Source organism: Myodes glareolus, chromosome 18 (assembly GCF_982192425.1).
Source record: "Myodes glareolus chromosome 18, mMyoGla1.1, whole genome shotgun sequence".
Taxonomy (NCBI): domain Eukaryota; kingdom Metazoa; phylum Chordata; class Mammalia; order Rodentia; family Cricetidae; genus Myodes; species Myodes glareolus.
In genome coordinates, this window is record NC_142043.1 from 68864507 (window position 1) to 68876628 (window position 12122).

General features: G+C 48.0%; 1 protein-coding gene and 1 non-coding gene across 2 annotated transcripts; both read left to right on the plus strand.

The window, feature by feature from the left end:
* Positions 1-278: 278 nt before the first annotated feature.
* On the plus strand, positions 279-351 carry Trnan-auu (transfer RNA asparagine (anticodon AUU)). Its single transcript has one exon. It is a non-coding gene; the product is annotated as a tRNA-Asn (tRNA).
* Positions 352-7090: 6739 nt separating this feature from the next.
* LOC148119207 (rano class II histocompatibility antigen, B-1 beta chain-like) lies at positions 7091-11665 on the plus strand. Its single transcript, XM_087898438.1, has 4 exons — positions 7091-7238; positions 8827-9096; positions 10548-10829; positions 11421-11665. The coding sequence occupies exons 1-4, from the start codon at positions 7148-7150 to the stop codon at positions 11648-11650; spliced, it is 873 nt and encodes a 290-aa protein (XP_087754564.1). The 5' UTR covers positions 7091-7147; the 3' UTR covers positions 11651-11665.
* Positions 11666-12122: the final 457 nt, after the last annotated feature.

The window sequence follows — 12122 nt, forward strand, 5'->3', positions numbered from 1 at the left end:
AATATCTGGTGTCTGATTAAGTAGCTGCTAATGAGTAAAATCAAATACTTTATCAGTAAGCATAAGCATACAGGCATGACCTCAAATGCACACAGCAACGCTGTACAGGGTGGGGAATCTGAAGTTTTACTTACATTTTTTTTTTTTTTTTAGATATGGTCCAATTATGTTGCCTTGACTGTCCTGGAACTTACTAAGTAGACCAGGCTGACCTTGAACTTATAGAGTTCCACCTGCCTCTGCCTCCTGAGAGCTGCGTGTGCTGGCAGAATGAGACTGCCTGGCTAGTTCAGTTGGTAGAGCATGAGATTATTAATCTCAGTGTCATGGGTGTGAGCCCCATGTTGGGCAGCAAATGTAGCACTATTAATAAAAATGCAGAGACAGATATTGGGGTTCAAATTGAAGTCCAGAAAAGCAAAGCAGCCAGTCACTGGCTCTTACCAGGCAGTGGTGGCCCACACCTTTAATCCTAGTAGCCACACTAGTTTGTCATAGACACTGGGTGATAGTGGTGCACACCTTTAATCCTAGCACTAGAGAGGAATATAAGACAGGAGGAGACAGCTCTCACTCACAGCCTCATTCTGAGACTCCTGGAGGCAGAATTGCCATTTCCAACTGAGGTTGAGGTAAGAGTCAGTGTCTGGCTGCTTGGCTTTTCTGACCTTCAGGTTGAACCCCAGTATCTGTCTCTGGGTTTTTATTAATTGAGCTATAAAAAATGTACTTGGCTCTGCTGTTTCTTTCACATTGCGTCCTTAGACCCTCCCTGGAAAGTTGAGGTTCTGCTCAGCAAGACCACAGGTGCTACCAGGAGGTTCCCCCTGGCTGTTCTCTGACTGCAGGACTCTGCCATCACCTCCTTCAGCTCTCCAGCTTGAGATGTGTACTCACTTTTTTTTCTGTTGCTGTGATAATAAACACCCTGAGTTAGGGAGGAAAGAATGGTTTATTTTGGCTTACAGTCCTAGCAGGACGGAGTCCTTCATGGCGGGACAACACTGCAGAAGGAGGGAATGGTGTGGCAACAGGCAGGGATGCTGGTCAGCAGGAGCAGGAAGCTGACTGGCTGCATTTTCATCTCCACATAGGAAGAAGAGAAAGAACAGGAAGTGAGGCAAGGCTACACACCATCAACGCCCACCCCCAGTGACATACTTCCTCCAATAAAAAGAAAGTCCTGTGACTTTCCCAGACAGCACTAGGTGTGGATAATTGTTCAAATCCTTGAGCCTCTGAGCACCAGACGGTAGCTGAGGCAGCTGTAACTGCTCTCCCTAGCCCAGTGCACCCCTGTGATTGGCTGTTCTCAGATGTTACAGCTAGGAAAGAGGTCCTGGCCAGACTCCTCTCAGAGTAATGAAGCTGAGTTTGCTGTCTGTTTCCTGCCAGGAATGTGGCTGGTGCATGCATGGACCCAAGTTGCAGCTGCTCCATGGAGTGCCACCTGCTCTCAGGCCCCGAACCTGAGCAGTCAGCTCCCCTTCCTTGTTAGACACATGAAATCCTGGTACCTGCCACCAGCCAGGAGCCTGACTAGATCACACCAACAATCCCTATCTGCAGTGTCTGTACACAAAGTTCTAGGCTGAAAGATTCATTTTCAACATGAGAAATGCTCCATGGTTAAGAGCACTGGCTGCTCTTGCAGAGAACTCAGGTTCAGCTCCCAGCACCCACATGCAGCCTATATCACATACAGCTCCACTTCCAGAAGATTTGATGCCCTCTTCTGGCCTCTGCAGACACTGCATGTGTGTGGCATACAAACATTTATGCAGGCAAAACACTCATACACACAAAATAAAATAAAATCAAATAAAACTTTTTTAAAAGAAAGGAAGAAGGCTATATGAGTTACTTTTCTTTTGCTGTAAAGAGACACATGGCCAATAAAAGTTATAAAGATAACATTTAATGTGGGCATTGTTTATAGTTTCAGAAGGTGAATCCATGACCATTATAGTGGGGAGCATGGCACCAGGCAGGCAGGCATGGCGCTGAAGCAGTGCTGAGAGTTGACTTTCTGACCCACAAGTTGGAAGCAGAGAGAGTGAGACTGAGCCTGGTGTAGGCTTTTGAAACCCCAAAGCCTACCTCCAATGACACACCCGCTCCAGCAAGGCCACACCTCCTAATCCTTCCCAAATAGTTCCACCACTGGGAACCAAACATTCCAATATATTGACCTATAGGGAGCATTCTCATCCAACCCACCACAGACCTGTTTATCACTGTGACCCAGAGATCAAACCAAGATAAACATCTTCCTTTATCCAGGGTGACTGTCATAACCTCCACCTGAGAGCACCAGTTGGCCCAGGGAAATGTCTGCCACTCTGTAACAGGAAGACACCAGATGGGCCCTTGGGGTAAGAATGTGAATGAAAAGAAATGGAGCAGCACAGCCACGTCCTGGAAATGGAGCAGCAAGGCCACATCCATAAGCAGAATTGCTTTTGGAGCCTCTCTTAGGGTTTCTATTGCTGTGAGGAGGGACCATGACCACAGCAACTCTTTTTTTTTTAAGAGAAGCATTCTTTTTTTTAAGATTTATTTATTTATTTATTTATTTATTTATTTATTTATACAGTATCCTGCCTGTAGGCCAGAAGAGGGCACCAGATCTCATTATAGGTGGTTGTGAGTGAGCCACCACGTGGTTGCTAGGAATTGAACTCAGGACCTCTGGAAGAGCAGCCACTTAACCACTGAGCCATCTCTCCAACCCCCACAACAACTCTTATAAAGGAAAACACTTAATTAGGATGGCCTACAGTTTCAGAGGTTTAGTTCATTATTAACATGACAAGACATGGCAACATGCAGGCAGACATGATACTGGATGCTGGAAAGGAGCTGAGAGTTCTATATCTTGATACACAGGCAACAGGAAGTGAACTGAGACACACTTCCTCCAACAAAACTGCACCTCCTAATAGTGCCACTCCCTATGAGCTTATGGGGGCTAATTACATTCAAACTACTACAGAGCCATAACCAGAAAAGTCAGCCAGGACCTATGTGTAGAGCCAATCAAGGCACCTGCCTGACAGTAACATTACTTAGTCAGCACCCAGAATCTTCTAATGCAATTGTCAACTGTCTAGGATTCAGCAAAGTACCATGCTCACCACACAATCAGGACAATCAGAGCATGAATGAGAAGATTAAACTGAACCAATATCAAGATAAATCAGATGTTGGGAAATTACAGCAGGACATTAAAGCAACATCATGAAATACTCTAGTAAGTAATGACGAGTTCACCCAAACAGATAAATACAACAGCAAGAGAACAAAACAGACGGCCATGCTGAATAACAGACTGAGAGGAATTAATGGAAATGGCAAAACTGCAAAATTAAAAACTAATTATTGTGCTCAACAGCTGAGTGAACATGGCAGACAATAGAATGCATGAGTTCAAAGACAGAGAATCAGTTCACTGAGTCTGAACAACAAGGAGAAAACAGGGCAAAGGCCGTGGACAGAGCCCTGGAACTCCAGGACAACAGGAGACCTAAGACTTGCCCCACTGAGTGCCAGAAGAAGAGGAAAAGGGTGAAGGGCTGAAAAAATACTCAAAAAAATAAATGCTGAGAACTTTCTAAATTTGGTGAGACATAATTTTATGGATTTCGGAGCTGAGAAAAACCAGCGTCAGGGAAATCCATTCCTTAGCGAGGACCTTTGGACGCCTAAGAGAGAGGACAAGCTTCAAATCGGTGATCATGAATTTGTCACCTGAAGATGCTGACCCTGGCAACTTTCAAGTGCTGAAGGTAAGAGCTATCCTGATGGATTATACATCTGCCCAGACCGTTCTTCAGAGATGAAGAGGAGACAAACACGTTCTTAGACAAAGGAAACGAACAAACCTGCCCTGGAGTCCGTATACTGCAGTTCATGCCGTCTCCCACACGCAGCCTCCTCCTCCTTCCCACCGCAGGTGCCTTAGTGCCCCTGCGAGCCTCTGGCTTGTCTCATGGCTAACCCCTGCTCACCCCACTACCCATCAGCCTTTGCCTCTCAAACCTCGACTCCCATGTTTAATAATAGGTTTTTGAATTATTATCCAGAACGGTGGGTCTCATTATGGCTTGTTCACACCGTATGTTTTTGTTGACCCTTCTCCCCATCTCTTTCCCTGTCCTACTGCCCCACACGTAAAAATTAAAATCTAGGATCCTTCTCTCAGAGAGAATCTGTGCCATTTGTTTTCCTGTACCCGGGTTATTTCATTTCACATAGTAATTCTCAAGTCTATTTCCCTAATTTCATGATCTCAGTTTTCTTTATGGGTGAGCACAATTCATTGTGTCCATGCACCACGTTTTCTTTGTCCATCTGTCACAATGGACATCTGGGCTGTCCGTCTGTCACGATGGACATCTGGGTTGTCTGTCTGTCACAATGGACATCTGAGCTGCTCCATTTCTTAGCTACTGAGAACAGTGCAGCAATAAGCATGGTCTGCAGACATCTCTGTGGTAGGATTGAGAACTTTCAGTTCACACCCACACTCAGCAGTGGAGTAGCTGGGCCATATTTTGGTTTATTTATTTATTTAGGTTTTTTTTTTTTTTTGAGACAGGATTTTTCTGTCCTGGAACTCACTCTGTAGACCAGGTTGTCTACGAACTCACAGAGATCCTCCTGTCTCTGCCTCCCAAGTGCTGAGATTAAAGATGTGCAATACCAAGCGAAGCTTCATAGTTCTATTTCTAGCTTTTTGAAAACCTCCTCACTGATTTCCATGGTGGCTGCACTGATTTGCACATCTGCCCACCGTAAATACGGGTGTCCCTTCCTCTCCAGCATTTGCTGTCATTTGTTTTCTGGTTGGTGGTCATGACCAGGGTGAGATGGGGTCTCAGGGCAGCTTTAATTTTTCATTTCCTGGTGTCTCAGAATGCTGAACACTTTTTAAGATATTTGTTGGCCATTGTGTGTCTTCTTTTTAGAGTTCTTCATCTAGTGCACACTCCCACTTAGTGACTGGAAGACTTGAGGTTTTCTGGTGTTGAGTTTTTGTAGTTTTTCATATTCTGGAGGCATTAACCATTGTCTGAAGGAAGCTGCCAAAGGTTTTGTCTTTGTTAACAGCTATTTCTATGCATTTGCTGCTCTTGAGAAAACAAAAACATGAAGAAAATCACATTAATGTTCAAGCTAAGTCATGCCACGCCATGTCTGATGGGAAGTTTCCTGTTGAAGAACCTGGTGTCACTGTCTCCTTTCTCTCTTCTTTTCTTCCTTTTTTTTTTTAACTCAGGATTTCTCTGTGTAGCCCAGGCTGTCCTGGAACCCGCTCTGTAGACTAGGGTAGCCTCGAACTCACAGAGATCATAGTCTCCTTTCTCTGCCTGAGAGAGAGGATGCTGCCCCACACCCCACATAGTTGAACCAGGGATGCTGTGTGATAGTCTGATTAGAACCCTGCAGAGGACTCTAGAAAAGGTTGGGCTAGGATGGAGGAGCTGGCAAAAGGCCAAGGCATTGCCTTCCTAATGTAATCTTAGCCAATCAGAAAAAGATTCCTGGTGACACTTTTGTTGCCAGATGAAAAGTCTGTGTGAAGTGATCAGAAAGAGCTGGAAATTCCCTGTGTGACAGACTTACCCCACAGCCCAGGACAGAGTTGAGGCGCTTCCCCCTTAGGAAGGGAGTAGGAGGGGGAGAGCCCTCAGCTTGTGTGTGGAGGTCTGAGGTGGGGGTGAGGACACCGAGAGCAGCCATCTCCCAGGTCCCTGGTTGGCCATGTTTGTCTGCCGACTGTTCCACACTGAGTTTGATGATCCCCCTTTATGCTGCCTACATAGGCTGAGGAGCTCTGTGTCCACCCTGAGCACCACAGCTGCTGGGAGCCCAGGGCCGTCCCTCTCTGGTTCTCAGTGTGTGCAGGGTGGGCCCCAGCAATGCTGCAGCTCACCTGCGCTGCCATAGCTCTCTCGGGACGTTCTTGCTGCCCCGTCTCTACCCCTTTTCCCTTCTTCCTGTTGACTCCTGCCTCCTGTTTCTTGGCTCCCAAGCATCATGGAAAGAGGGAGAGAGACTTAGTGTTTAGTCACTGGTGTTTGCCAGGCACTGCTGCAGCTGACTGATAATTAGACTTGGTAGTGTGTGCACAGACCTGAGCAGACAAGGGTTAGAAGAAGACACTGATACTGCCATTCAGGTTGGCACCGTGTGACAAGCCTGTGAGCATCCTTCCTGAAGCTGTTGCTTTAAAGCCTCAGTTTATTGTCCTTGAAACTCAAGGTGTCTGTGTCTGGAAGTTCTAAAAACTTATGGAGTTTGCCTTTGCTGACATCAGTGAACCTATTTCACGACTGTGAAGGATTTAAACAGCAGAATAATTTATAAAAGTTGGGTTGATTAACTTCTCAAGTATTTTCATTGGAATATCATGAATGCAATAGATTCCTGCATAAGAAAGATTCCTGAGTCAGCAGGGCTGGGCCTCACACTGACCTGTTGTTTCCAAGACACACACACACACACACACACACACACACACACACACACACACACGGCAATTCTCATTATTAACCATGGCACATCACTCTTTACTGTGTGCATAGGAAGATCTAGGTGTACAGTGGTCAGAGCATGGTTTACAAAGAGAATTCCAAGGTTAGAAAGTTCAGTGACTTGTTGACTCCCCAAGAACTCTGCTTTCTCACCTGAGGCTCCTCAGACTGTCAGACATAAAAAAGGACAACTCTGTCTCCTAATACATGGTTTCTATTAATTTCCCTATTAAAAATACAAGTACGAGACCGGTAGTTTTGAAATAACTCTCCCAAAATTGTCTCTACTTGACTCACTTTTCTGTTTTGTCTCTTTAAACCCCAAACACAGGCAATCTTCAGTTTGGACAGGCTTACCTTGTAACTGAGAGGAATTGTCACCTCAAATGTTCACCCAGTGGAGCTCCAAGAAGATACAACCAGGCACAGCACAGAGGGCCTTTGTAAACAATGTCTGCCCAGAGACTAGTGACACGCTTCAGCTCGGGTGCTGATTGGTTCCTCTCCTGGGACTAACCCCAATACTTGTAGACATCTACAGATTTCTGCTCTCTGAAGGGGCACAGCAGGTGTGCATCCTGGTGGCTGCCATTACCTTTTCCTTCGAGATGGCGCTGCCGGTCCCCAGCCTCCTCCTTGCAGCAGCTGTGGTGCTGATGGTGCTGAGCAGCCCGGGGGCCGCAGGCGGAGACTCCCCAAGTAAGTGCGGGGCAGGGCTCTCCAGAGCCAGCACTCTGGGGGACAGGCTCTGAGGGACCCCTGGGGACGCTGGAGTGTGTGTGGGGGAGCTTGGTAAGATTCTGATTTTAAAAAGTCTCTTATCATAGATTTCCTTTATCTGGAAGAGAGCGTGGTTATATTCTCATTTCTGTGTTCTGGTACTGAAGTTAGGATGGTGCCCACTGCACAGGCTGAGGCTGGCATATTGAAGTATGAGGAGACAGAGTTTAAATCAGAACCCAGGACAGGACAAAGGGAGAGCGGGGTTATAGCTGAGGAAACAGCAGAGTTGGCATAGCAGCCCCCACCCCACCCCGGACACCCCCACCCACAGCTCCCTGTCTGGAGGAAGTGCTGGATCCTGAGATGGGGAAACATGGGTTGGTGTTGGTCTTGGAGTCCTGGTATTTGAGGAAAATTCCTGGTGTGGGGTGGAGGTTTAAGGGAGGCAACTCCAGGCATCCAACCCTGAGAGAACCAGCAGACAGAAGTCTAAATTTCTTCAGCAAATGGAAGTTGAGGACTCTGGGTTGGTAAATTGAATTTCCCAAAAAAAGTCAGGCATAGAAGGGAAATATGTGCTACACACCACGAGACCCCTCAGTTCAGAGACGAGAGTGCTTTATCTACTTCATACAGAGCCCCCCGCCCCACAAATGCCTGTGAGCAGTTTAATTTCCCTTTGCAGTTATTCTTGATCACAAAGTGAGTTCCGGGACAGCCAGGGCTGTCACACAGAGAAACCCTGTCCAGGAAAACAAAACAAACAAACAAGCAAAAAGAAACTCTGCTCAGTCCCTAGCAGGCAGGCCCCAGAGGTCACCTGTCTTCCAGCTGGGGCTCTCTCTGAGAATAAATGTCCCCTAGGGTAGGAAAGGTCCTTTACACTCAGGAGAGAATCTCACGTGGTTGCGCTGGGGTATTTTTCTTTTGATCATTGTTTTATTAATTTGTTGAGAATTTCGTACAGTGTATTTTGATCAAATTCACCCCCACTTCCAATTCCACCCAGACCCTCTCTACCCCACTCAACTTTGAATGTGCTCTTAAAAAAAAAGTTTTGTTTTGTTTTGTTTCTAGACAGAGTTTTTCTGTGTAGCTTTGAATCCTATCCTGGAACTCACTCTGTAGATCAGGCTGGCCTCGAACTCATAGAAATCCGAGTGCCTCTGCCTCCCAAGTGCTTGTATTAAATGTGTGTGAGAGTCCACTGCGTGGCAAAAAAAAAAAAAATAAAAAAAAAAAAAATAACGCACTAAGTACAATTGGTGCTTCCTGGGATATTCTTATCAGGAAGAGTTGGTCGCTTGTCTCCCTCCCTCTCTTGAGCTCTTTTTTACTCATAAGGAAGCTTCTGTCAGGTGCCCCCGAGCCCCGTGGAGGCGGGGTTCACTCAGAGTCCGACCCCTCTAAGCCAGGCGGGGTCCCCTCCCAACCGCCCCTCCCGGGGCTCCGAGGTCCCTAGAGACCGCGTCGTCCCTGCCTGAAGCGCCGCATGGGGTCAGATCGCAGGCTCCGGGGTCTCCGCTTCCGGCGTCGCCCCAGGGCTGACCGCATCGGTCCGCAGGGGATTTCGTGATCCAGATAAAGGGCCAGTGCTACTACATCAACGGGACGCAGCACGTGCGGGGTGTGACCAGATACATCTACAACCAGGAGGAGTTCTTGCGCTTCGACAGCGACGTGGGCGAGTACCGCGCGGTGACCGAGCTGGGGCGGCCCTCAGCCGAGTACTACAACAGCCAGAAGGAGCACCTGGAGCAGAAGCGGGCCGAGACGGACACGGTGTGCAGACACAACTACGAGGGTTTGATCCTCACCGCCCTGCGGCGGCTTGGTGAGCGCAGGGAGGGTTCGCGGGAGGTGGCGGCCGTGGGGGGTGCGGGCCAGAGGGGGCACCACAACCAGGGTTCCCAGCGGGAGGTGTTGTCACAGCCTGCTCCCAGTTTACCCTGCCCCACCCAGCGGAGTGGATAAACAGAGTCTCTCTCCGTCCTCACCTTTGCCCTTTGCTCTTTGCCCTGTGCCACCTACCCAGAGCCAACCCAGGGAAGTTAAACAAGGGAAAGGCTATGATCCTGTAATGTTGTGTTGTAGCTTTTGGCGCAGAGGTTGTGTTGTGAGGCTATTTGCTGCCTGGCACTGACCTGAAGCCTTTACTGTTCTTTCTCTGAAGTAGACTGTGCTGACTTGGATCACACTAAAAGTTTGTGATACAAAATCTGAGGGGAAAGTACTAAAAAACGAGAGAAGAGGGCGTTATCATTGGAATCCTGAGGTTGGAGTTACAGACAGTAGAGAGAACAGTGCTGGGACCTGAACCCAGGTCATCTGCAAGAACCGCCAGCTCTCTCCAGCCCCCAGGCTTTCTTTCCTGAGGGGAGGTGGCTTCACTTTACTACCCCAACCCTAGAACTAGCAGTTTCTTTAATGGGTCCTGGCTCCATTTGGTGGGGGACCCACCCCATCCTGGATGAAGCTGTTGCTATGTGTGTTACTTTAGCCCCTCTCAGGGGACAGTGCTGGGATGCTCTCTGAAGACTTCACTCCAGCCCATGGGCATCACCTTCCTTGGCTCATTTCCTCTTCAGCACACTCACTGACACTCCGAGGCATGTTAAAGAAGCATGGTGTTCAGATTTAATATCATACATTACTAATATATGAACAGTTAACTCAAGGTTGCTTATGCTTTTCAGGTAACCTTGTTATTAGAAACAGTCCGTTGTTAGGTCCCGACAGTTAAATTCTTCACAGCAAGGGAATGCAATGAAGGCAGCAGTAATTAACACACTGGACTATGGAAAGAAAACAGGAGGGTGTGGGGGAAGAAAATGAGAGAACCTAAGGTGTCCTCAATTCAGAGAACACACTAAGTATGTTTGCTGTTTTCACCCTGAGGGGATGATGGCACACAGTCAGCAGGCTTCTGGTGTAGCTGGCACGATGTATATATAGTCAGTCAGGAAAGATGTCTGTGCGATTGTGCATGTCAGTCTGAGTGAAGAAAGTGATGTACTGGAGTTATTTTTGAAGTTTTTTTTCTTTAAAAATTGTATACTTGAAGAAATCACAATTAGTTTTTCTTTTGTCTTAATACATTTCGTGTTACGTAAGAGCAGGACCTCTCACTCTTCTTTTCCTAGTGACCTCTAAGTTTATTGTTTGTCTTCATTTAATATTAGAGTCCAGGCCCAGGCATTCCCACCTGCCTCTTCCCCATGGGGACCCTCCACATACCCCCCATCTCACATCTCACTCACCGTCTTTTCTCATCTGTTCCCCTAGAGCAGCCCAAGGTGACCATCTCTCTGTCCAGGACAGAGGTCCTCAACCACCACAACAGGCTGGTCTGCTCGGTGACAGATTTCTATCCAGCCCAGATCAAAGTGCGCTGGTTCCGGAATGGCCAGGAGGAGACAGTGGGAGTTGAGTCCACGCAGCTTATTAAGGATGGAGACTGGACCTACCAGGTCCTGGTCATGCTGGAGATGACCCCTCAGAGGGGAGACGTCTACACCTGCCATGTGGAGCACCCCAGTCTGCAGAGCCCTGTGACTGTGGAGTGGAGTAAGGGAAACTTTTCTTCCACCGTGTGTCTCACATAACACAGAATCTCCAATGCCGCCCACCCCATCTCTCCAGTGTCATTCACCACATCCCTCCACTGCCACCCACTTCCATCTTTGGCCTGTTCAGTCTGATTCCTCTACTGAGCTGAGAGCTACAGGAAACTAGATCTCTTGCCTCATAGTTAGGGCATCAGGAGAACCCTGGTCTCACTTTCTTTCCTGATAGGAGTTCTGAGAGATCACTGCGTACAGTGAGAACTCATCCCTAATATTCAGAGGAATTGACAATGATAGATAGTGACTGGGTATCTTGGCCCAAGATTATAGATCTATCTGTGAGGTGCGGACATCCACTTAGCCTCTCTCACTCACAGCTGTCTTCTAGATCTCTTATCTGGTCACCCCTGTCCATTCCCCTGACCGTTATGTTCAGATCTCCTGGCTCATCCTTGCCCTGAATAGGGTTAAAATAAAGAACCTGGATCTCCCAACTCCTTCACTACATATGGCTCAGGCTGGACTTTAGGCTCCCAGTCAGGGCTGTTGGGATATAGGGGGACAAAGCTGACACTCAGGCTCTGCTTCCCAGGCACACAGTCCGAGTCTGCCCAGAGCAAGATGCTGAGTGGCATCGGAGGCTTCGTGCTGGGGCTCATCTTCCTTGGGTTGGGCCTTTTTGTTCGTCATAAGAGTCAGAAAGGTGAGGACTCTGGGGACACTGGGGTAGTGGGCAGTGCTGAGGGGAGAAGCTGGACTAGGGTGGGAGGACATGGAAAACCCCAGGGTGGACACTGGAATCTGATTTTACTGGGTGTGTGACTGTGCCATAGAACCATGCAGAGCTCATCCTAGGGCTTCTGTCATTGTCTACCACTGTCTCACTGCCTCCTTTCCAGAAGTTTCTACCACTAAGAGAGCATGGGCCTTGCTTTTCCCTCCTTCTGGTGGCAGCTTCATCCATTGGCAGGTGGGGGGGGGGATGCTCAGGGTCATAGTGGACAAAGATAATGAGAGAACAGCTTCAGCTAAGCTGCACTGTTCATTTGTCCCCTGGGTTATGTGACAAAGCCCTGTTTTTATAACAAGAACTCTCTCTGTGGCTTCCTTTTGTAGGATCTCGAGGGCCTCCTGCAGCAGGTAATATTTCAGCCTTTATCTGTGGGTGGTGGGGCAGGTGCATGGGTGCCAGGGAAGGGCATGAGACAGGTGTACCTGCCACAGTCCTGGTTCATAGCCTGTCTGCTGTGAGGTTGAGAGTATCACAGCTGGCATCTGTAGAACACTCCCGAGG

Excerpts from the sequence above, each read along its gene's own strand:
- LOC148119207 (XM_087898438.1), top strand. The coding sequence starts at position 7,148 with ATGGCGCTGCCGGTCCCCAGCCTCCTCCTTGCAGCAGCTGTGGTGCTG. Across the intron at positions 7,239-8,826 it reads CGCAGGCGGAGACTCCCCAA|GGGATTTCGTGATCCAGATA; the intron begins GTAAGTGCGGGG and ends ATCGGTCCGCAG. Across the intron at positions 10,830-11,420 it reads CCCTGTGACTGTGGAGTGGA|GCACACAGTCCGAGTCTGCC; the intron begins GTAAGGGAAACT and ends TCTGCTTCCCAG.